The 22,300-nt window shown below is 41.2% G+C and overlaps 1 protein-coding gene across 1 annotated transcript in view; it reads right to left on the bottom strand.

The window, feature by feature from the left end:
* Positions 1–1,121: 1,121 nt before the first annotated feature.
* GDAP2 (ganglioside induced differentiation associated protein 2) overlaps positions 1,122–22,300 on the bottom strand; it is a 24,084-nt gene continuing 2,905 nt past the window's right edge. The window contains exons 3-14 of the mRNA XM_030949207.1: positions 21,713–21,852; positions 17,651–17,804; positions 15,648–15,736; positions 13,656–13,732; positions 12,443–12,602; positions 10,817–10,967; positions 9,830–9,906; positions 9,108–9,184; positions 8,411–8,550; positions 7,756–7,810; positions 2,832–2,975; positions 1,122–1,897 (exon numbers count right to left, since the gene is read on the bottom strand). Of these exons, the coding sequence (XP_030805067.1) occupies positions 1,850–1,897; positions 2,832–2,975; positions 7,756–7,810; positions 8,411–8,550; positions 9,108–9,184; positions 9,830–9,906; positions 10,817–10,967; positions 12,443–12,602; positions 13,656–13,732; positions 15,648–15,736; positions 17,651–17,804; positions 21,713–21,852 (1,312 nt within the window). The 3' untranslated portion in view covers positions 1,122–1,849. The remainder of the gene's footprint in view (positions 1,898–2,831; positions 2,976–7,755; positions 7,811–8,410; positions 8,551–9,107; positions 9,185–9,829; positions 9,907–10,816; positions 10,968–12,442; positions 12,603–13,655; positions 13,733–15,647; positions 15,737–17,650; positions 17,805–21,712; positions 21,853–22,300) is intronic.

Below are 22,300 nucleotides of genomic sequence, written 5' to 3'. Positions count from 1 at the left end.
GAGGGACACGTGGTGGCTGCTCCGTACAGACTGCTGCTGTTTCCTTGTCCAAAGCCACCAGGAAGGTGCTGAATCAATCCCATGTGAACAGACCAGAAGGTGCAGTGCTCCCCAGTATTAGCACTAAGGGAGTTTTCCATTGCGCTGGAGTTTCCAGGTTTTAGCAGCACCTTGGATGTGATTATGGAATCACTTAAGGACCCTGAGGGACACTTAGAAAGCAAACCCACTTGCTTTTTTATGTTGTATATACACAACTGTTACAGCCCAGGCAAGTGATTACTGTAATCTGTGACTGACATAGCAGCAGAGATCCCAATATGTGAGAATACGTGCAGGCCAAACACAACACTGAGCCAGGAGGCAAAGGTGGGAAAGAAAGGGAACTCAGTATGGCCTGTCTTAGACCACGCTCCAAACTCTCTGACTGCAAACAGAAATCATGACATGCAATTAGATGACCAAGAGAGAATTTTTCCCTGCTTATCCCATCAGTTCACAGTATCTTTAAACAAGACAGGGGTATAATTTCCAACCAGCTCAACAGGCATGAATAGCCACCTTCTAGGATATCTCACAATGACTTCTGCTAATGCTTAAATAAGGTATTGCAGAGTGGAAAACAAGGAAAACTGAATTTTGGTAAACAGAGAGTAGCAGATACAAGTTGGGGCATGAAAGCAGCTAGAATCAAATAATGATACTATCATTTTCATATTCAGTAGTGTTGTGACATTCTTCCTACCAAGGATTTCGTTCTTCTGCTCTTGGGTCTGCCATCCCTGATTATGTTTTACAAGGCAGCCTTCTCCCTCCTCTTTTAGCTTTCCACGGGCAGCCCAGAAACACTTTTTACCTCCAGTTCCTCAAGTAACCTGTGGCTATGCTCTCTGGCATTTATCATGTCTGTCAAAAATCAGTGAGTGTCAGTGTAACAGGAAATCAGAGGGACACTGATATCTCCAAGAAACAATCTCTGCCACCAGAGGCTGGGGTTGGAGCCACCATTTCCCCCTCTCCTCCAAGCCCAGTTTAGGTAGATGGCATCCACTTATACCAACATATCTGGCCATGGCAAAGGAGAACATAAATGAGTACAGTTAGAGAAAAGAAACCACAAATGCTTTTCAATTTTATTCTTACTGGGAGGGTAGTGGCATCCTGACATGGTCCTTCACATCATCCAATGAAAACTGACAGGGACTTTTTCAAGGCTCCTAGCAGTTTATGGGACTAAATCCTGGAGTAATGTTGGCTTGGCTGTAGTGCTCTGTCAGCCTGCAGACATGGCATTCCCAATTCCAGAAAGTTTTGCTGGGTCAAGACTAAAGTAATCAGTACTAACACAAAGGGAAAGTAATCAGATGTGAAACACAGACCATATGATGAGTGATGTGTCAGGCTGGTACTACACAATACTTGTACAGACCAGTCAGAAATGGGTATTACAAACAGAGTTGGAAAATAGTAATAGTTAAAAATATGATCAAGTGCTTTTGATGGATTTCCCAGAAAAGAGAAAGTCTCTTCAGAAAAATAATGTAACAGCTTCAAAAAACAATGATAACAGCAGCAATAACAACAAAACAAACAAACAAACAAATGCATCTAGTGATCTCTAAATGAGCTTTTCCATTGGATAAATATATCTGAAATAGTCGTACAGTTCACAGTGGCATAAAGTTCTCTGATTGCTTGAGTGCTTGAAAATATCTCATCAGTAAAAAAATACCAGAGCTGGGGGAGGAAAACCCTCTCTCTGAATTCTGTACATGGGTAAATGCACAAGTTTTGGCAGGCATCAGGTCATTGGATCCATGGGGAACTGGCAGCATCGCAGGACTGCAGATCACAAGTCAGGGGATGGAGGATAAGAGGAATAGTAAGGCCCATTTTCCTGCAAGGAGAACAGAACAAGCAGTTGAACAGAAGTCTTCTCCAATACACCTTGGTGCAGTGACAGTGCCACAGAGGCAGAAATAATTAGGTGTTAGGCTTTGTTTTCCATGGGTACAGTGAGTGCCACCACTCACCCAGGAGAGGACTGTGCTGCTGAACAAGCAAACACAGGCCTTGCTTTTGCCTGTGTTTTAAGCATAAGCAGAAAGTGCAAGTTAAACTTTTGCCATTAAGCCAAAGCAGTGACACCAGGAAGCCACGGATGTTGGCACAGCCAGTGACTCAGACAAAGCTACTAATGCAGACACACAGCTCTGGCTACTCCTTTGGAGTTACACCACATAGTCTTTGGAAGGATTTTGCCAATGCAAGCCATATTCATGCCACCATTTGGTTAGACCTGAGGTGCAGAAGGGAAGAGGGTCCTATACAAAGGACCCTCTACTGTTCTATTCTGTTCTAAACCTTTCTACTGTTCCATTTTTCCCTGCTGTTTTTGGTTTTTTTTCCCTCCTTTTCCTGCATGCTTGTTAGTATGTGGGGCAGGGAAGATGAAACACAGCTACCATTTCTTTTTCCAGTTAATATAAGGTGTACAGCAGCTAACACAAATTTTATCTTGTCCACAGGCTGTTAAGTGTGTTATGCTACAGTTCTTGGCTGAAGAAGGGTAGGCTGCCTTTTATGCACATAGGAGACTGCTCTAATGGGAAAGCAGCCCTCCTTCTTAGCCAAGCCCTCTGCTTGGGCTGATGCAGACAAAAAATTCAGAGAATCATTACTCACAGAACAACACAGACTCTCCAGGAACCTTCCCTCCTCCTTCTCCCCATTCTTAAGGTATGGAAGTCAGTGTCCTTAAAGCACTTGCAGAGCAAATGGGAGCAGCACAAGAGGGCAGAGTTCCATGGTGGCCACAGGCAGTCACTTACCCTGGCGTCGTACTCAAGCACGAAAGGGGGAAGATCAATCTGTTCTGGGGGTATGGCTGTGAACAACTGCTGAAGGCTTTCCACATAGTGGAGTTTGTCCTTTAGCCCTGAGACTGTAAAGGTTGTGAAAAACCATGCTGAGACCTGAAAATAAAACCCCACAAAAACCAATTAACAAGGTGCTGCTTCAAAACCTTCAAGTTCAATGTAATACTCCACAGTGAAACAGGCTGGAGTTGAACTTGAAACACTAAAATCATTGCCATAACACAACAAGGTCAGGAAATATGCACCACCAAATGCTGGCAAGCAGTGTCTTGAGAGCTTCAAGCTGGTGTTTTCTGACTCTACATTCACTCCTCCCCAAATGCCAGCTTAAGGTGCCTTTCTCCAGTCCTAGAGTGACAGCAATTCTGCTATTTTTCCTCAAAACCCATCAGTATAGTGGCATGTTTTCACTCCAAGCTTAGCCAGTTCAGAAAATTACCTACTTGACTCTGTCAGAAGCATTTTCAGCCCTTTACATTCAAGTCTTTACTTGAAAGAAAGGCCAATTAGAGCAAGAGAAAGGGAGACTTTTGGCTTTTCCAAAATTCTACTGAAATCTCCCTCCTGCTTTGGGTTGTCTGAGTAAGCTTTTCTTTTACCACATTTTTTATCAAAGCCTTATTAACTCTACAAGAATAAGCCTATCAACTTATTCTACAAGATTTTGCTTTAAATATTCACACCTCTGTCTGTTTTGGGTACAAACAGAATAGGGAATTTTTGTTTTTGAAGACCAGTAAGACAGCAATCTAATCCTGTTTATATTGACTGCACAAGCTTTACCTTTTCAATCCACCTTCTCCAAAACTAAGTACTGTATTACTTATTGTTTATTCCTTTTCTATTCTTTTCCTGGCAGACTGAAGGAAAAGAAAAAAACCTGTTCTACAGGTCACAAATGCTCATAGTAGGGATCAGTCACATGGTCCTGAGCAACCAGTTCTTGCTGACTCTTCTTCAGCCAGAGGTCAGAGCAGATGACCTCCAGAGTCCTTTACAAGCTTGACCATTCTGTCATTCTGATTGATAATTTTGCTTTGACTGCAGGAAGTTAATAAAAATAGAAACAACACTGCAAGAAAAGCCTTGAGGAAAGCAAAAGTTTAAAATAAACTCTAAGATTAAGTCAATAAAAATGATCTGTCTGAATACAACATTAAAGAGAAAGTAAATTCCTAAAAACTGTCCTGGAATTACTGTGCTGCCTCCTCAAAACAGCTTATTTTAATGAGAAAAGAACAATGAAAAAGAGAAAAGGAGGTAAAGAACACGACACAACAACTGGAATAAATTAATTACTTTAAGGGGAAAATTAGAGATTTATGTTAGCAGAAAGCAGGGAGACAGATTTTACTGGCATCCATTATTCATTATGTTGTTCTAACAAGGCCTCTTATGAGTGAGTCTAAGTGACAGTTTAATGAGTGAAAAATACCTTCTCAATCTTGCACCAAAGCAGCATGGATTTCAAGGTGTGTTATGAATGACACTCATTAAACATAATTCCTATGGATGTTTAATATATAAAATCCTAATAGGAGATATTTTTGCAGCCATCACAAAAACTGCTGTTGGGAAAAGTATTTTTTCTTTTTCCCCTCCTTCCTCTCACTATACAAGCCACTGCAGCTTGGCATTACCCAGGAGCACAGAGAGAAGAGAGAGGGGCAGAAATGTTTTTGGAGAATTTTTCTATTACCTCTATTCTTGATAATCACAGGTTATAGAAACAGTAATACAAGAGCAGCTATTTTCTTACTGGTAACAGGACATGGAATTTTAAATTAAATTAAACTGTTAATGCACTGAAAGTAGAGGAAGTTTTACCAGAGCAGCCAAAGAAAGTTAAAAATCAAGACATCTGCTGAAGTTTCCCTTCATTTTTCTTGTCCTGATATTTTGAATCTAAATAAAAGGCTGTCAAAATCACTCAGCCAAGCTATAAACCTACAGTTAAATGTATGAGATGTATCCCACAAGAAAAAGCAACACAGATTTGCTGTGTCTCTAATCTCATAATTTGGGCATACCTCAAAGAGAAATTTAGTAAAATCTGGGAAATTTTATTCCAATTAGAACGACCTTGTGTAGAGAAAACCTAAGTTATTTGCAGCAATCTTTCCACTGGCAGCTGATCTCAAGAAACTGCTTTTAGGACCATTACACAAAAACAAACCAAAAAATGTTCATGATAAATACAAAGAGTGTGATGATTATGAGTATCTAATTTGAGTCTTTGAGTATGTTTCAGCTGTGAAACATTCTTGATTCACAGCCAATTAATGAAAACAGAATTACTCTGGGTGAGACTGTTTCAGGTCCAGCCATTTATAGTTCGGTTCAGAATGCAAGCTCTGAAAAAGATTTTTTGGAGAGCTCTCAAAAGAGGGGAGCTGAGAGGATTCACATAAAAATGCCTCCAAAAACCCTTTTTTTATCTATCAGCAGCTTTATCAAAACCAAGCAGGAGGAACTTTGCATGCATGAGTACAAAGGAACTTGTGATGGCACCTCATTGGTGCCTTGATCTGAGGCCTGGCAGCAAAGTGCTCGTGCAGCAAGAGCCACTCCAACCTGCAAAACTGCTGACATTTATCCTGTGATTTCATAACAAGCACAGCTCCATTTCACAGATCACAAGAACACTCAAAGCATGAGGAAAGGCAGGAGCACTGTACAAAAATGTGTGCACAGTGGCTCATTCTGCTTCATTTACTCTGTGCTTTAGGACAACTGCTGAACCTTCCCCCAGCATGCCAAACGTATTCTAGATAGGCCATTACCCTCAGAACCACACAGTTTACAACAGTTTCACACCTAGACACCAAACAAAGAATCATTGTTGGCACCATAAAGTACATGGACAACTGTGCTGGTTTTCTAGGGACATGACTTTCCAGAAGACATGATGAAAAGCCTTTTGATCCCTTTTAGCCCATGAATCAGCAGAAGTGACTCTAACAGATGGCAGCCAACCAGTGTGCCAGGATTCAACCCTGCTGTGAAAGGGACAATTTATACCAGACATTTAAGATCTGTGTATGAGGGTGATGTGTTTGGGAAGTCACACAGATGTATAGACCTTCCTCCTGAATTTGAGGCATGGGATATTTCCTACTACTTCTAGGAAAGGAAGCAAGCTAAGTGATCCAAATAGGAAGATGAATGTGCCAAACATTTTTGAAGAAATTTGAAGCTTTTGAGCTAGCAATCTTCCATGGGAAGAAGAGCTCTGAAAGAGCCAAAAAAAGGAGGGGAGAGAAAAATCATTCCCTCTTAGCAGCCATCTTCTTCACCATGCTTTCTGCTGCATATTCCCTATCATGTTTCATAAGCTGATGGTCCATGCAACAGTCAGAAGCAATCCTGCTTGCATTCCAGTTATAGAAAAGATTGGCAGAAAGACATTGGTACACATTCTCTTTTGCCTCCAGCTGTGCTGCCAGAATAGGATACAAACCAATACTATTTCCAGCAAGTTAGAGAACTCTGTGTCTCTCACCCTCCCTGCTTCCCACTAACCATCTGCTTTGCCTACAGATCTGTTTAGTCCCACTGCAGTTTCCAAAGGGACAGACAAGATGGCAACAGACACCAGTGAGGATGAGTTGTCATCCTCCAACAAGAAGAAAAATATTTCTCAGCTAAATAGAAAGGTATTGGAAGAGAGAAGGGGGGTGAAGTGCTGCTGAGAATCTAAAGCACTAGTATTTCCTAGCTTCAGCTTTTCCACTCAACTTTGTGACCTTAGTAAGGTTCTGTGCCAGCTCCTACATTTTTATGAGCATCAGAGCTGGAAGCTCTAATTCTAGGACACAGACCTCTGATCTGTATCCTGTGGGAGTAACCAATAACCTAACAGAAACTGGAACCTATGCTGCTGGGAAACCTCAGTCTTATCTCCATAAAAACAAGGAAGCTCCAAGTCTCATGGTGTCCCAGCTGTGCACAGGAAAAAAAAAGACTCTTTGGAAATTTAGCAGTCAAAGAAATTCTTCCTGAACATGTGCAAACAGATGTGTTTTTCCAGGCATATAATTTTCTCAAATTTGATTAATGTCAGCAAAAAGCAGAATAAACACAGAGGTTAATCTGATGTGAACATGGAGGATCAGATTTTTGTTTTAATTGGACAAACAAAAATTCTAGGAAGGGCTGCTGCTGCCACTTAGTTAATCTGAAGTACTCATACCGCTGCAGTAGGAGTAGTGGATGTGAGGTCCAGAAGGGAACCAGCTCCATCTTCTGTTGCCCAACACAGATCCCAGCCAAGGGTAATAACTTAGTGCATGACAAGTTCAGGTTTTTTGTCTCCTGATGGATTAACAAGATTTTTTCTGCACTCCATCAAAGGCATTCTTCCCATCTTTCTTTGCTGCTCTCCACTCTAACCCTGACTAAGCTCACTGCTGCCTGAGACTGCTCTCTGCCCTTCCCAGGGCAGCTCTGAAGTGACACACAGGACACACCTGGTACCTCTTGTGGTGAAAGAAAAGGTGAAACAGCCAGGAGATGAACTACACAAAAAAGAATTCCCTGAGTGTTTTGTCATGGTTTGTGACCCTGCCAGCAGGAAAAATGACAAGATGTTTCCCTTTGAAAGAGACATGATTCAAAGCTTCCACCTCTCTCTGGTAAGAGCACACAAGAACCAGGGCACAGAGAGCACGCATGGCATTGGGGTTCAGCTATCACAAAGGTTGGAAGATTGCAGCTAGACCAAAGATGGGATGAATTCCAAGTTCTGACAGTGGATCCAGAAGATACTGCCTCATTTTGGGAATCTTCTGTATGTCCCCATGTTCTTCATGCTACAGGCTTATGTGCTACTCCACCAACACGCAAGATACACTTTTCTTTTGCAAGTTTACCTTACCTTTGAACGAAATGTTGGGTGGACAAAATACAATGCCTTCAAGTTCCTCTTGTACCTGGTTTAGAGAAAGAAAAAAAAATTAAAAGTGAATTCTAACTAAAGTCATCTACACAAACTAACTGTCAAAACAGACCATTTTTCTTAAGTGCCTGTGATGTAATTTCATAAAGTTAGATCTAATGTAAGGGCAGACACCAAAAAGTAAATGTAAAGGGAAAAGAAAAATTTTTAAAAAAGCAAAATGGTTATTTTTCAGTTAAAGACATCACAGTCTTTCAAGTAGGAAGTGAAAAGAAAGTTAAGTACAAATTATGACTGCCACTGCTACCCAAACCTCTCCTCTCACAACCACCAACACATTTTAACAAGGCCAGGCTCCAAAAGCTCCAGCTCTGGATTGTGACAGACAAAACAAGCAGAGTGCCTCCCTAGCAGCTCCAGAGGGAGACTATAGAGAACAGAACTTCTGGTTAAAAAGATGGACTTGAGAAGGAGGGAAAATACCTCTTCCTTCTTCTTGGCTTTGTTAGTTATTTAGGTCTTTGTCCCAGCCAAACTCTCTCAAAACTAAATGGGAAATCAGATACAGGGAATAACAAATATCTGCATAGCACAGAGGAAGACTGGAACATGTTCTTTTCCTATTGACACTCACTTGGCATCAACAACATCATAGAGTTTCTTCAGGAAGTTTGAGTCTAGTTGATTGTAATCATTTGTGAGTGTGTGGAAGTATACCAGGACATATTCCTTCACTGCAATATGATCCATGACATGGATGAAATACAGAAGAGCCTGAGGCAGAAAGAAACAAAATTCATATTTACAAAGAACTCTCACAGTTGCACTACATCTTAATACACTTCCCCTATTTCATCTAAAAATCAGGAATCATGAGGCTGGATGGCATTGCATTTCAGCTATAAAAGCAGGGCCAACATTCCAAGTCTTCAACCTGACTGTAATAACTTGGAAGTCTTTTGTCTATCTGATCTCACAGATGGAGATACATTCTTGCTGTTTCCCTGAAAAAACTACATTTAACTCATTACGTTTCACTCTTCACATCTTGGCAGTCACAGAAGCGTGGTAACTCTCCTTCTTCTTGAGAAGAAAAAAGAGTCCATACTAGCCCTGTTTTTTCTAAAAACAGCCTCATTGGAAAGTGTCAGCCCAGTGCACACATAGCTCTGTAACGATATACATTTTCATCTGCCTACAAAAATACTTCCTAGTTAACATCTTAAGTCCTACAAATGATGATTCTAGTATTAAAGCAGAATTATCCTTATAATCAGACATCCAAAACACTCATTTGAAACCTATACACAACTAGTTTCACAGAGCCTTACCTTTTCCATGTCTATCAATGTCACAGGGATATTCCTTCCAACCACCACCATCACAGTGCGGCCACAGTTATCTACACCTACAAAAGAAAGAAAGATGTCTTAACTTCTCTCAGCCATGCCAGGTTTTGTAGCTGGGCCCTTTCAAACCAGGGAGAAAGAGCCTCAGCTCACAACTTGTGCACTGCATCTGGCTTCCAGCAGAGGAAATATGCTTAGTTACTGCTCTCACTATATCAGCACCTATTCTGATCAAAAAACCCATGTATCTGAGAAACTGAAGGACTGCAATTTTATGTCGCCTGTGTACTCCATATTTACCTAAGTATCAAATAATAACACGGTTTTTATTTTTAAAAACCCTTCACTTGCAATTCTACCACCAAAGCAAAATTCTCCCTGGAAACCAGGCTCTGAACACCAATGCACAGATTCCCAGAGCACGCCTCATGGACCTCCTGCAGCTCACAGAGCCTTGTCTAAGGCAAACAAAAGAATTGAAATTTGCAGCTACTGAGCAGAAAGTATCACACAACCTTGGTATTTACACAAAGATAGAGGTAAGCTCTGGATTTTCATGAGGCCTAAGAGATAGCCAAAGTGCTGAACAGATTCTCTCCAGAAACACAGCTATGCTTTCAGCATGACATATTGTATAGGCAAGTCCAAAGAAAATATTTTTACTTTAAGACAACATAGGTCAGTCATCAGTACCTCAAACTTACCTGTCTGGTACAACGCTTTAAGAGAAGCAATGTCAGAGAGGTCTTCAGCTCTTGCCTGACACAGCCAGCGATTATAACTAGAAAGTCAAAAACATCTGGTCAGATCTAATCCCCCTTTGGATTAGCAGTATAAGCCTGAAGAGGTATATGGGAAGGGAAGGAAAAAACAAGCTTTTTCTGACTGAGCCCTCGCTGATGTTGCTGTTTTCTGACCTATGGAGCAACTATCAAGTTTTTAAAGAAAGAAGTGTTAAAAAGTAAAATTTAGTGTCTGAGTTACACACCTAATGATCTTCACTCGGGCAATTAATACATATTAATATATATCAGCTAGTAACTGTAGAGGCATTGCATTTGGGCTGAAAAGATCTCAGAGGTTTTTCCATTTAAATATGTCAGTATTTAAAAGACAGGACAAAAAGAAAATTTCCTTTAAAAGCCTAGATGTTGAACACAACTATGCAGCAACCAGTTTCATGAACAACTTAGTGCCTCATCTGACAAAACAAGCCAACACTGAGCCTTGAGAGGTGTCCAGCATGGAATTAACTTCTAGAGAAGTGATATTGCACATTAGGGTTACCAGGGCAGGGAGGGGGAGAAAGCCTGAGACTTCTTTTATTTATCAAATGGAAGAAAAGTGTTTTGCTATCTGCACAGAGCCTCAGACAAGTGGGCAGTATCAAAAGCAGACGATCCCACTACTAAAAGTCGTGACAAAACAGTGACATCTTGTGGCAAACAGGTAAGGCAGCTGGCTGGATGCATTGGGTGTGCTAAAGGGCTCATCACAAGCTTCCCTCTTTCTCCTACTGCCCCGTCCCTTCTCCCTTCAAGCCAAAGAGGCTACTACATCAATCCAGGGTGACACCAAGTTTTACCTGTATTTGCTTGCTGGAAGATGAGGCTTTGCAGATAACAAAACCATCATTCATAAGGGTTGGTCCTAACTAACATAAACATTCACACGAACAAGCAAATTCTCACTTCCTCTGGTGCTGTTTCTGCAGTGCTGCCTCTGACAACTGTCCCTGAAGGATGAGGCGCCTCTGTTTATCAACGTCCCCCTCCATGCGGGCAAAAGCATGGGACCCAATGAAAGACAGATCTGCCTCCAGACCCTCTTCATCTGAAGCATCTGCAGTGGAAACAAAGATGGTATCAAATGTCTGGGCTGTGCACAGGACAGCAATGCTGCTGATGAATTGGTACAAGTGCCAGTGAAACAACACAGTCATTGTGCTACAGACTAACACAAAGCCCCCGAGGTACCTGATGTGGCTCTGACACCTCACCAGTACCACTGGCAGATCACAGCATGTGATTGAGGACCACTCCCTTAAAGTGCTGGTTTGCCTGGAAACTAACTGGGAAGTCCTAGTCATCAGTGCATAACGAAGGCATTACTCTCCCAAAAAAAGTTCTGGAGAGAGTGCTTCAGCTTTACAGTCATCTACTTGAGATTTACAGTCATCCTACTTCTCAAAAAGGGAAAAATTAACATGCAGAGGCACAGATGCTGCAGCTTTATTCGATTTAGAAGCTGTACTGTAGAAAGGGCCCATTTCTTGTATCAGTGACACTTCCTGAACAAATGCTGTAGTGATCTGAGTGTAGCTATTTTTATAGTATTGTTTACAACACAACTGGGTGATGAAATAGAAGAGCACAGGCTCACTTCCTGGTGACAATACCAGAATGCTCCACTGAACTGATGTCACCCAGGTATGTTGGTAAGACTTCTAGCACTGTCTCTCTGGGCAATCTGGACAGGAACTGACTTTCCCCTTTTAGCATTACATGCTATAGTAGCAATGGAACAAGAATGCAGGACTCCACTCTACAAATTCATTCTTACCTATGCAAATCCAGTAATTTCACGAATTATTAGCTAGTGGTTGAATACCTTACACTGATCAGCCACAGCAGCAAATATCAAATATTCGGCCTTATCCCAGCTGGCTATGCAAAAGCAGAAAATTGAAATTAATTCTCAGTTATCTGCTTTGGATGGTTTAAGGCTGTAAAACTTGCACATCACTGCTCAACAAGTAAGGCAGAATGTGTCTGACAATTAATATATTAAATTGTTTTGTTACACATATCTCACCTCCACCCTGACATCTAGGCAGCCTCCTCACAAACAGACTTTCACTGAACTTTGATAGCCACCTCCAAACACAGATGTCTGGGTTCCTCTAGTTATTTTATATCTTTCAGGGAGTTTCTGCTAGTTTTCACTGCCCATTTTCTAGCTGGATGCGCTGTATCCCAGCGGTATCAATACAATCAAAGACAGACCATTATTTTTCAGTTAGGGGCTGCACAAGATTCTGAAAGAACACCTTCAAACATCCTAATCACTTTGGGAAAAAACAATTACAAAGGGAATGAACCACCCACCTCTTCCACCAAGAAAGGAAAAGACAGAACAGCTCTACTGCAATTACTGCTGGGGAACACAAGAAGCCAATGAAGCAGCTTGAGAACTGGAATCACTGTAACCTGACTTAGGTGAATTGAGGTAGGAAAACATTTCTCTCCTTCTTTTTCTGTTTTTCCTACTGACTTTCCCAGAGAGACACTTATTCCAAAGTCCAGTTCCAAACTCACCATCTGGAACGCCTGGCTTTTCAGTGATCCTGATCTGCCGCTCCGGTACTACCGGCTCCCCTTCTGCATTGCCAATGTCTGCAGGGAGGTAAGGCAAGGACTGGACCTCTTCTTCCAACGATCTCGGAAAGTACAGAGGCAGCAACTTCTGGTAAGTGGCCTACAAATAAGAAAAATGCACGAAGGATCTATCACACATCCGTGCTCTTTGCTTAAACAGCACCTGCCTTGTAGTAGGGAACTTGTCAGCAGTTTGGAGACCTCCCTCAATGGTTAATTTGGGCTGTGAGCTGGGAGTACTTTATCAAGTAATCAAGTAATCTTGAAAAAGGTTAACTTTTTGGGTTTTTTTGCCACACTGGTGAATGATTTTGAGAGGACTTTGCTAAAACCTACATGAAGTCAGGTAGATTGCAGATACTTTAGCTTTGTAATGAAGTTAAAATATGCACAGACAACAGATTTGAGCAAATGTTGCTTATGTTAAAATGTACCACTACACAGATCTCCTTTAGTGATCTGCCTGGGAGAAAAGGAAAAGCACCAGCCAAACAAGAAAATCCCTCCTCACACGAAGGAAAATAGTGAAAATCTCTACAGAATGTATTACTTCATGGGTTCTCTCCAACTGATCAGCAGTTTTATGAGCCCCAATGAATTAGTTATTTTCCTTATCCATATGCCATAGAACCTGAGCACAGCGTGGGTGTTCTGCACAGGAACAAGTTTGATGTACAAGGAAAGTCAATATTCAGACTGCCTGCATCTCTCAGAACACAGATCATTAAATGTCAAGTTTGCTATTCCAACAAGCCAGCAAGCTGCATTTAGGATGTTTGTAGGTGATCTGTAGAGATGCTGAAATGGCCCTCTTCAAGCACATCTTTGTGTAAGAAGGAAATTTTGTGTGAGGAATTTCCTTTCTGGCTAACAGATAACATCCAGTACAACCGCATGCTATCATTTCCCCTACTGCTCCCTGTCCACAGCTCAGCAAGCTTAGAAGCCAGAAGCAGAAAGATTCTCAAAGTGTCCATAGTGACTGCTAAGAGCATGAACAGTTCTGGAAAAAAGGCTATGCTAAGAAGGAGGCAGAAGGATGCTGCAAGACCAAAATTCTGTGTGATCTGGAGGGGAAATCCAAATCCTGCTTAACTGCTGCAGAGAAGATCAATCATGCCCAGGAATTTTGGTGGAATGAATGCCAAGATACCTCTTCAAGCCCAGAGACAGCAAACACCACCTTCTCCAGAGTCTCTCCGTGAACCTCCAGAAACCTCCTAACTGTGCCTGCAAGGAAGCAGATTAAATGTAGTTAGCAAAACAGAAGGAGAAATCTACACACACAGCTACAAGTGAAGAATTCAGAGTGCAGAAGAGGAATACATCTCTCCTCATACTAAATAGGTCCATAGGCTGTAGGCAAGTGTGGATTAAGTGGTGATTTAACACACCAAATAGGTTGCTGGGCATATTGGAAGTTCCATCTCCACTCTCTCCTGATGCTGACTTTAAAGAGAGACAAAGATAGAGAATAAATCTCTCTAATTTTAGCTTACTAGGATTCCTTAGACTGTGAAATGTGATTCAATAGCCCTGAAAAATCAAGCCAAATTCTTACTTCAGAGTCCTGTGCAAACTGTTAAAACCAGGCATTCTTAAAACAAGGCACTGTGCCTGAAGTTATCAGCAAAGCAATATAAGCAAGCACAGCAGAAGCTGGTTCCAGGCAAGGTCAGCAACACAAAATCTCTGGGGTCAGCTGTGCCAAAAATATATAAAATTTCTATTTGTGAATCATGACAGAAAGTGTCCAAACAAATTCGTTGGTACGGAAGTATTTTATCAAGTATCACACAGACCTACAGAGACAACAGAAGACAGCAATAAAAGAAGTTCTCTATAGAGAATATTTTTTGGGAGTTCAAGAAACAGCAGAGGGGAAAAAAGGAGCTATTTTCAAATACTTCCTGTGTACTACTGTACACAAATTCCTGTGTAATTGTGTTGACCTGCGACATTACTTCACACAACAAATGCAGTTGTGCAGTTTCACCGCAAACAGTTCTGAATGCATGTGAACATGTGAAAAAGCCAAAAGAGATGGGGGAAAGTAGGAACCAGCATATAAGCAGATATACAAGAGCATATAATATTCTTGTTTGAGCATTTTTCTGTACTTTATTTTCAGCTTAGGATGTTTTCTGATTTGTGTTCAGCGATCTTCATTTTTTCTTTAATATAGCTTCCTCTCGAGCGCAAGGCAATTTGAAAAGTTTTAGCAATGCTTCTTAGTTAGAATTTCCATAAAACAAATAACAAGCATAAGAATCATTTCCTCTTGTTTGTTCTGAACTGGCATTGTTTGGTGATTCTTATTCTGGGAGACAGTGAACAGCTGATTTCTTCTCACCATTTCCATGCCACTCATGAGTTTACAGACATCTATCACACTCCCCTCAAGTCAGGTATATTCCAGTCTGAAAAGTCTCGAGCTCATTTCACTATTTCTTGCCTTTTTCTTGTTGACCTCCTCAACTTCTCTGTCTACTACATTATTTTCGAAACTTCAGCTTTAAAGGGTGAACAAAGCACTGATTGATTGCAAAACATTCTTAATTTTGTTGTGTCTTACTCAGCTTGCTGTTTTGAGCTCCTCCCAAGCTGTTGTTTTCATGGAAGTATTATTATCTGAATGTTTTGCTGCCTATAATCAGCCCATCATTTTGCATGTGAAGGCAGAAGCCTGTAGGAGTGGGTCAGTGGGGGAAGGATATCACTTTACATTTGGATGTGCTGATGACACTAAAACAGCAGATGAAATTCACTGTTGCTCTAATCTGCCTACAAGTATTCAACAGTAAGGCCCCATCTTGGCTCTTCTGAGCAAACTTTTATTACCAGCAAGCTCTCTCACCTAATGTTTAACATCTTTTCCAGGTTATAAATTAATGCATTGAAAAATGCAAGTTCCAGAACAGATTCCCATGGATGTTTACTGATGAGATCCCAGGAATCTTTACTGAGAGAAAGGATAATTTGTTTTTATCTTTCATTTTCTGATCAACCATGGAATGCCTTGCCTTTTTACAGGCTCTAATGAACCACAGACCCCCCCAAAAAAGGTTTCCCCATTTCAAGAGCAATCTGTCAGAGGTAAGTGACCTGCTGACACCCAGTTTATCCTGTTTTCCAACACACTTACGCAGTGCTATGTGGGTTGCATCCTCCAAGGGGTAGCATCTTTTCAGAGTATTAATGACACAAAATCCTACGGAGCACATTGCCTGTTCCCTGGAATCCAGAAAAAGAGAAACACATGAATAGACAGCCAGCTGCAAACAGAAGTCTGTCAAGGCAGTAGGGAGCACCATTAATTTTCCTCTGGCTCTAAGCAGCAGGAATGCTCTTTCAGGTTTTTGCAGGAGGATTCTTCCCTGGCAAGATGCACACACCCTCATTAAATAGAGAAGGAGAGAACCATTAATTATTCCTCACTGGTTCCTCTGGTGCTTGTTTTCAGATTTCTCCTTCTACCTCAGTTATGTTGTTCCTACAGTTCCTCATATCCTGAATTAAGTTCTTCCCTCAAACTCCCTGCAATCCTTGCTCAAAATACTTTTGATCCTGTTTAGGACCGACAGTAAGGGAAAGGAGGGAAAAAGAAGGTGCTCTTCAATACATACACACTCCTGTTTCTTCACCTGACCAATGATTTTGTTTTGTTAGAGGTTTGGACACAGGCCAATGTGGCTCGCTCCATCTTAAGTATGATTAGACAACCATCAGAATGGAGTGACACACACTTTAAGATCAGTAAGATGCTTCCAGCACTGAGCCATATTTTCAGAAGAGCAAAGCAGAGCTGTTGCAAACAGTAATCAAAGGAGTTTGAGCAAGCTCAGAGATGGTAGACAATTTCACAAACACCAAAAATTACTCCAGAAAACAGATTGACTGAAAGTCATTCAGCATGCAGAAGTATAAGAATTTTAAAATAGTCTTTGAAATGTTTCAATCCAGGCCTGAATTTGCTAGTAACTTCTGAGGCAGAACAAAACTGGCACATGTTAAAAATCATAGCTGTAATCTTGAGTTAGAAACAGTTACTATTGGGTCAGGGACATTTTATGAAAAATCCTTTCCCTAGGATCTTTTCTCCTGAGAAGCTGAGAGGCCTCAGAAACGAAATGTAAACAATAATTATCTACTGCTGTGGAATGCAACAGGTGCATCTTTGATTGGTCTCATGTGGTGGTTTTTAATTAATGGCCAATCACAGTCCGGCTGTCTCGGACTCTCTAGTCAGTCACAAGATTTTATTATTCTTTCCTTTTCTATTCCTTGCTAGCCTTCTGATGAAATCCTTTCTTCTATTCTTTTAGTATAGTTTCAATGTATAATTTTCTTTTAATATAATATATCATAAATTAATAAATCAGCCTTCTGAAACATGGAGTCAAGATTCTCGTCTCTTCCCTCGTCCTGGGACCCCTGTGAACACCACTACTATTGTACTGCAACACAAAGTCCAACCTTGGAAGAACTGATCTTCCCAACCCTAAAAAATAGTTAGGTATGCTTTCTGACATTGCTCTTGCTCAGGTGTGTTTTGTGACTGCTATCACTACAACAGCTGTCACAGGAGAAGAACAGAACACAGAGAAATAGGAAGAAAGCCCCTGTTAGTTAAGAGGAAGTAGAAAATACCGCAGACGAAAGGGGAAAAAACTACAAACCTAGCTGCTGCAACTGTAGATTTAGAAATAACCTTATAGCCCGACTCAGAATTTTAGCTGTCTGTTGTACAAGGGCAGAAGGGAGAAGCCAAACACACGAACTGACACAGCCGTCAGATCTGCCTGTGGGTGTGTCCCCATGGCTGCAGACACACATGGAGCTGTTGCTGGAGCAAGCTCCAGCACAGAACCCAAAGCAATTATTAATGTTTCTCCTTTGAAGAACTGAATGCTGCACAGCTCTAGCTATGTTTCAGGACTTGAACCAGCTCAGATCTCTCTGCCCATTCTCCCTACACCACAGCAGAGATAACCAAAGGCACGAAGCCACTGCTGTTTTCACGCCCTTAATCAGACCCAGCATACATGAAAAGACGCTCTCAGAGGTGAGACCTTTGTGCAGAGCCGAGTTTCCAGGCTCTGTGTCCCAGATGGCAGCCCTGTGTGGGCTGTGCTGTGCTGTGCTTACTTGGCGAGCTGCAGGACGTTGCGGTAGCAGCTGTACAGGGAGCTCTCAGCTGCCGTGCGGTACCGGCTCTTGTACTTGGGGCCCACCGTGTGAATGATGAAACGCGCTGCCAGGTTAAATCCCTTCGTCAGCTTGGCCTCGCCTGTCCTGCAGCCTGCCACCAACAAAACAGCAGGGTGAGTGTACATGTCATGGTAAGAAAGGCACAAGTGCTCAAGCCCTTGTCTTTCTCCAGTCAGACAACTCCATACATAGAAGTCAGTGTTCTAGAGATCAAATATTAAGGATAACATCTGAACTCATACCAGCTGCTTAGCACCTAGTCAGGCTGCGGAAGTGAGAACTGTGCTTGTTCGTCCCAATTTTAAAATTTAAATTTAAAATTTTAATTTTAAATTCCTCTCAATTTTAAATTTTAAAACTATGTGTATAAGGACTAATGAGATATTGCTAGAAATTCTGTCTTAATTGTAGTGCTTACTACACTACTTACAGAGCAAAGGAAGAAATGATTAGCAATGTGCAGAGAACAGATGCACAAGTATACCATACAGCTAGCAATAAAATGTCCTTCTGAATTTAACAAGTTGGTTTGGGGAGACTGATTTGTGGATGAAATGACCACAAGTCTCCTTAATCAAATAAACCAGTCGTTGGCAAAGCTATTAAAACTGAATAGATAATACATTTGTTTAATTTATGCTCTCAGAATGAGGTAGCTTGCTTTGTTTAGCATGTTTCTTCATGTCCACAAGGCAGACATATGATCCTCATGCAGCTCAAACTCTCTGGACAGACCAGTTGTCTAGTCTCAAGGAAAGGAAGTTCAAGCAATCCATTTAATTGTTCCATTTACAGCACTCTCCAGTTACATATTCTAGGAACAGATTCTGTGTTTGAAGTCTGGTTTTCTTCAGCACACAGAAGAAAAGTCTGCTAAACTTCCCCTTCTTCACCTAAACCTAGTCCACTCCAGGTCTGGGCAGCTGAAGAAGTACTTCTAGCCTCTCTCTTTCCCTACCCTCAAGGACAAGTATTTTCCAACCTTCTTCCTTCTGCTTGTACTGCAGCACTTCAGCTTTCTGATCTGACTGAAAACCAGCATTTTCACTGGATTAGCTCTCATCCTGATTGCCTTTTAGGTTGCTGGTAGCCACAACAGGGAATGAGCCAGAAGAAGCAGCTGCAGGCAGCCTTCAGGCAGCAGTGCTGCAGCAGCTTGGCTTAAGCTGCCCACTGAACAGGTTAATGTTCATCTCTCCCACTCCACTCTTTCTTCAGGCAAGCCAGCAACATGCATGAAAACATATTTTATGGGAAGAGACACTCCAGGTTGAGAATCTTCCTCACCCAAAACTTCAAGCATATCTTTTTAATGGCAACCACACACTACCTTGAAGCCAGCATCTTGTAATGCTTTTGATCCAACAAATCACATCGTTAGCTTCTATAGACCTCCACTATGCTTCTTCTGGGTTAATCAGAAGGAAGAAAACACCATACTAAAACTAAGCATACTCCTCTGAATTCCTGCACAGCCTCTAAGAAAGCTCAAGAGACCAATTAAATAAGCACAATATGGCAAAAGGAAAGCCAAACCCAAAATAATGTATCAGATATCAAGTTACTTTTCTTCCTCTGCAGTTCCCTCACAACCAGTGAGGGGCAAGCAAAGGCCTGGAGGAAAAACTTGTAAAAAAAAGAATGAAGCAAGTTTGATTGAGGTATAGTCATGAATTCAGTAGGGAAACCAATAAATTCAGGGAAGCAGACGTAGCATTGGTAATCTTTTACTATACTCAGATCACACTTCATACTTCCCAAGGCATTCTGCCTGGAGATGTCAATACAACTTATAAAACTAAAATGAGCAGTAGGTATTACTCTTATTTTAAGATACAAGGTGAGGGGAGCTGCACAAGTCAAGGTCTGTGGCAAAACTGGGAACAAAGTCAAGATCCTACTTTTTATCTGATAAGATTTCAGCTTTTAGAATAGCTTTTTCAAGTTTAAAATGGAAAGTCTGATTGTCTACATCATGTGTGTGGCAGAGAAAAAGCATCACCAGAGCTGTAAGTGCCACAAAAGGTCTTTACTAGACTGCAACATGTATTTGTTGATAAGCAAGCTTCTATCAATAGCACTTCATCTGCAAGCCTGCCCCTGGCTGTAGTATTTCTGCATTAACCAAAACTCATGCTGCTCCCAGGAACATACAAGTTAGCTGAGCCTTAAAGAAGGCACAGGCCTTTGAAGAGTCAGCATGTCACATGCTTTTAGGTCATGATTTTTCTTGGAATCTATGAAATGTGAATATATACCAAGCAGCAGGAATAAAGCAGGAGAAACCTAACTGAAAATGCATTTTACAGCTTTAGAACATAGACCAAGCACTTTCCCTTTTCAGCACATTCTCTAATGAAAAAATGTCAAAGCTAAGTGGGAAAGAGGGCAAAAAAGGAAGCAGAGATGACAAATGAATCCTAAACTGATTTTTTAACTAAGCTCTCCCTCCACTTCTGCTACTGTGACAAATACACTATGGGTGCTTAAATGCCAAATCTGTAACCCAGCCTCTCTTTCCTCCCCCACACAACATGTCAGTAGGGTGTCACAGAAGAACTCATTTCCATAAAGCTCTTGGCACAAGATTAAAAGAGAAGTGTCTTCATAGGGAGTTGTGAACCTGCAGAAGGCATTACAGGGAGAAGACATAGTGTTTTCACTGTGGTAGAAGATGCAAAACTACGCATAACTCAGCAGGGTAAAAGGGAATTTAAGAAGCTGAGCACAACAGCTCCCTACAGAGCTGACAAATCCCAGACTTTAGGACTCCTTGAAATGCAGTCCCTCTCTCTTCCCACCTCTCAGTCCACACAAGAAACCCAAGTGTATTTTAGAAGAGTTCTGGCGTATAATGTGGGGTCCTAACTATTCTAGAATTAAAATACCTACAGTATTTTAATTTCTACCCACAGCACACACTGAATTTTTGCTCTGTTATAAAATGGCTACTCTTCCTCATGTTTAATTTCTACGTTATTCAAAAAAAGCAAGCTGAATCAGTAAAGAACGATTTTATAGAAACAGGACTTCTATTCAATTGCAATTAAAGCTACTGAGAGTTTATATTAGAAATATGGCTCTTCTATATCCATTTTGTTACTATGTAAGGAGACCAAGCTGTTATCTAGAGTGAGCAGTATGACACAGAGACCTCAAAATTCAGTTCAGTACTGTAGTTCCTAGAGATGTGAATTTTTATCAGTAAACCATATTAGACTTCTATGTGACCTTGGATAACTATAAACTTTTGTTTGTCACACACAAAATAAGGAAACTCTTATTCCCAGTGCCTGTTAGATAGAAAAAAAGGCTGAGTATTCATCTCCCCATTATCAGCAATAAACTCTGTTAATAAAGACTCTAGGCAAACCTCATCAATTTCTAGAACAGCCTTGCATTAGGGCTGCTCTTGTAGCCTTCCAATAAAGTCATTTGTTGTACACAAGAGACAAATGAATCAACCAACTTAAGAAGTCACAAAGGCTTTATTTAGACATGCAGTGTTTTATCAATCCACCTATTATTATCATATCTTTCTGAAAGAGTGTGTGTATATTAATATGCTGAAAGAAAGAGGATACACAAAGTGCATGACATAATCCACTTAATTTCTTCAATGGTGAACTTCAGTTTCTGTTTTTCATAATGTATGCACACTGAACAGGATAAAATCTCAAGATGTATGAGACTGCTCCCTTGAGCAAAAGCACTGATAAGCTAACTGCTCAAAGTGGCTGCAGATAGCAGTGGGAATTACTGAATCACAAAATAAGGGCTCATCAACTCAAATATCTGCCACAGACTTTCAATTATCTGTAATGTGAGCAGCAAAAAGCTGCTGGACTGGCAGGTGTTTCTCCCATTTTTTTCAGGTTAATATCAGCAGTTGGGGCCTGGGGGAAGCTCTACCTTTTTCATTTGTGCCCCAATCCTGATGCTTTGTACTATGCAAGGACAGGAGATTTCAATAAGATAAAAATGTCTCTGGCCACTTACCTTTGAGCTTCTGGAGCTCATCCTTCAGGTCAGGCCCAGCATGCATGAATATACTTTCAGACACCGGGTTCTTATCCGTGAGAGTCTCATTGCTGGTGTTTACGATGGCCGTGCAGTTCAGTAACGCCACATCTCCTTTCCTGAGGAAACAGTTTATTGCAGCCTGAATGTACAACTGAGCAGGATACTCTCAAATCAGTGCTGACAAGCAAGGAAATGCCAAGTTCTAGGAAAGGCATTAAAAGGACTCCAGCGCCCACACAGCGCAGCGTACCCTGACGTGCTCACCAAGCCGAATATCTCTGGCCTCTCCCTGATGGAGACAGACTGCTTGCAAAACTCAGCTCCCTAAAGAGTCCCAGCCTCAGCAGGGTTTGGATGCTTGTAGAAAAGGCAGTGCTGTAGCTGTATGTAGGGCAGCTCAGGCAGCAAACATGCAAAGCAGCTTGTTAAACTGATGGAGTGCAACACTTCCAAAAACCCATATATTTTCTCTTGGGGATAAGAGGACAGTCCTTGTGTTATATTATTTTCAAAACTTAAACAACTTTTTCAATGTACATACTTTTTCTTTTTTCAGACAGACTA

This window comes from Camarhynchus parvulus, chromosome 1, assembly GCF_901933205.1.
Source record: "Camarhynchus parvulus chromosome 1, STF_HiC, whole genome shotgun sequence".
Lineage (NCBI taxonomy): Eukaryota > Metazoa > Chordata > Aves > Passeriformes > Thraupidae > Camarhynchus > Camarhynchus parvulus.
The sequence above is the reverse complement of the archived record's forward strand: the minus strand, read 5'-3'. Positions and strand labels throughout refer to the sequence as shown.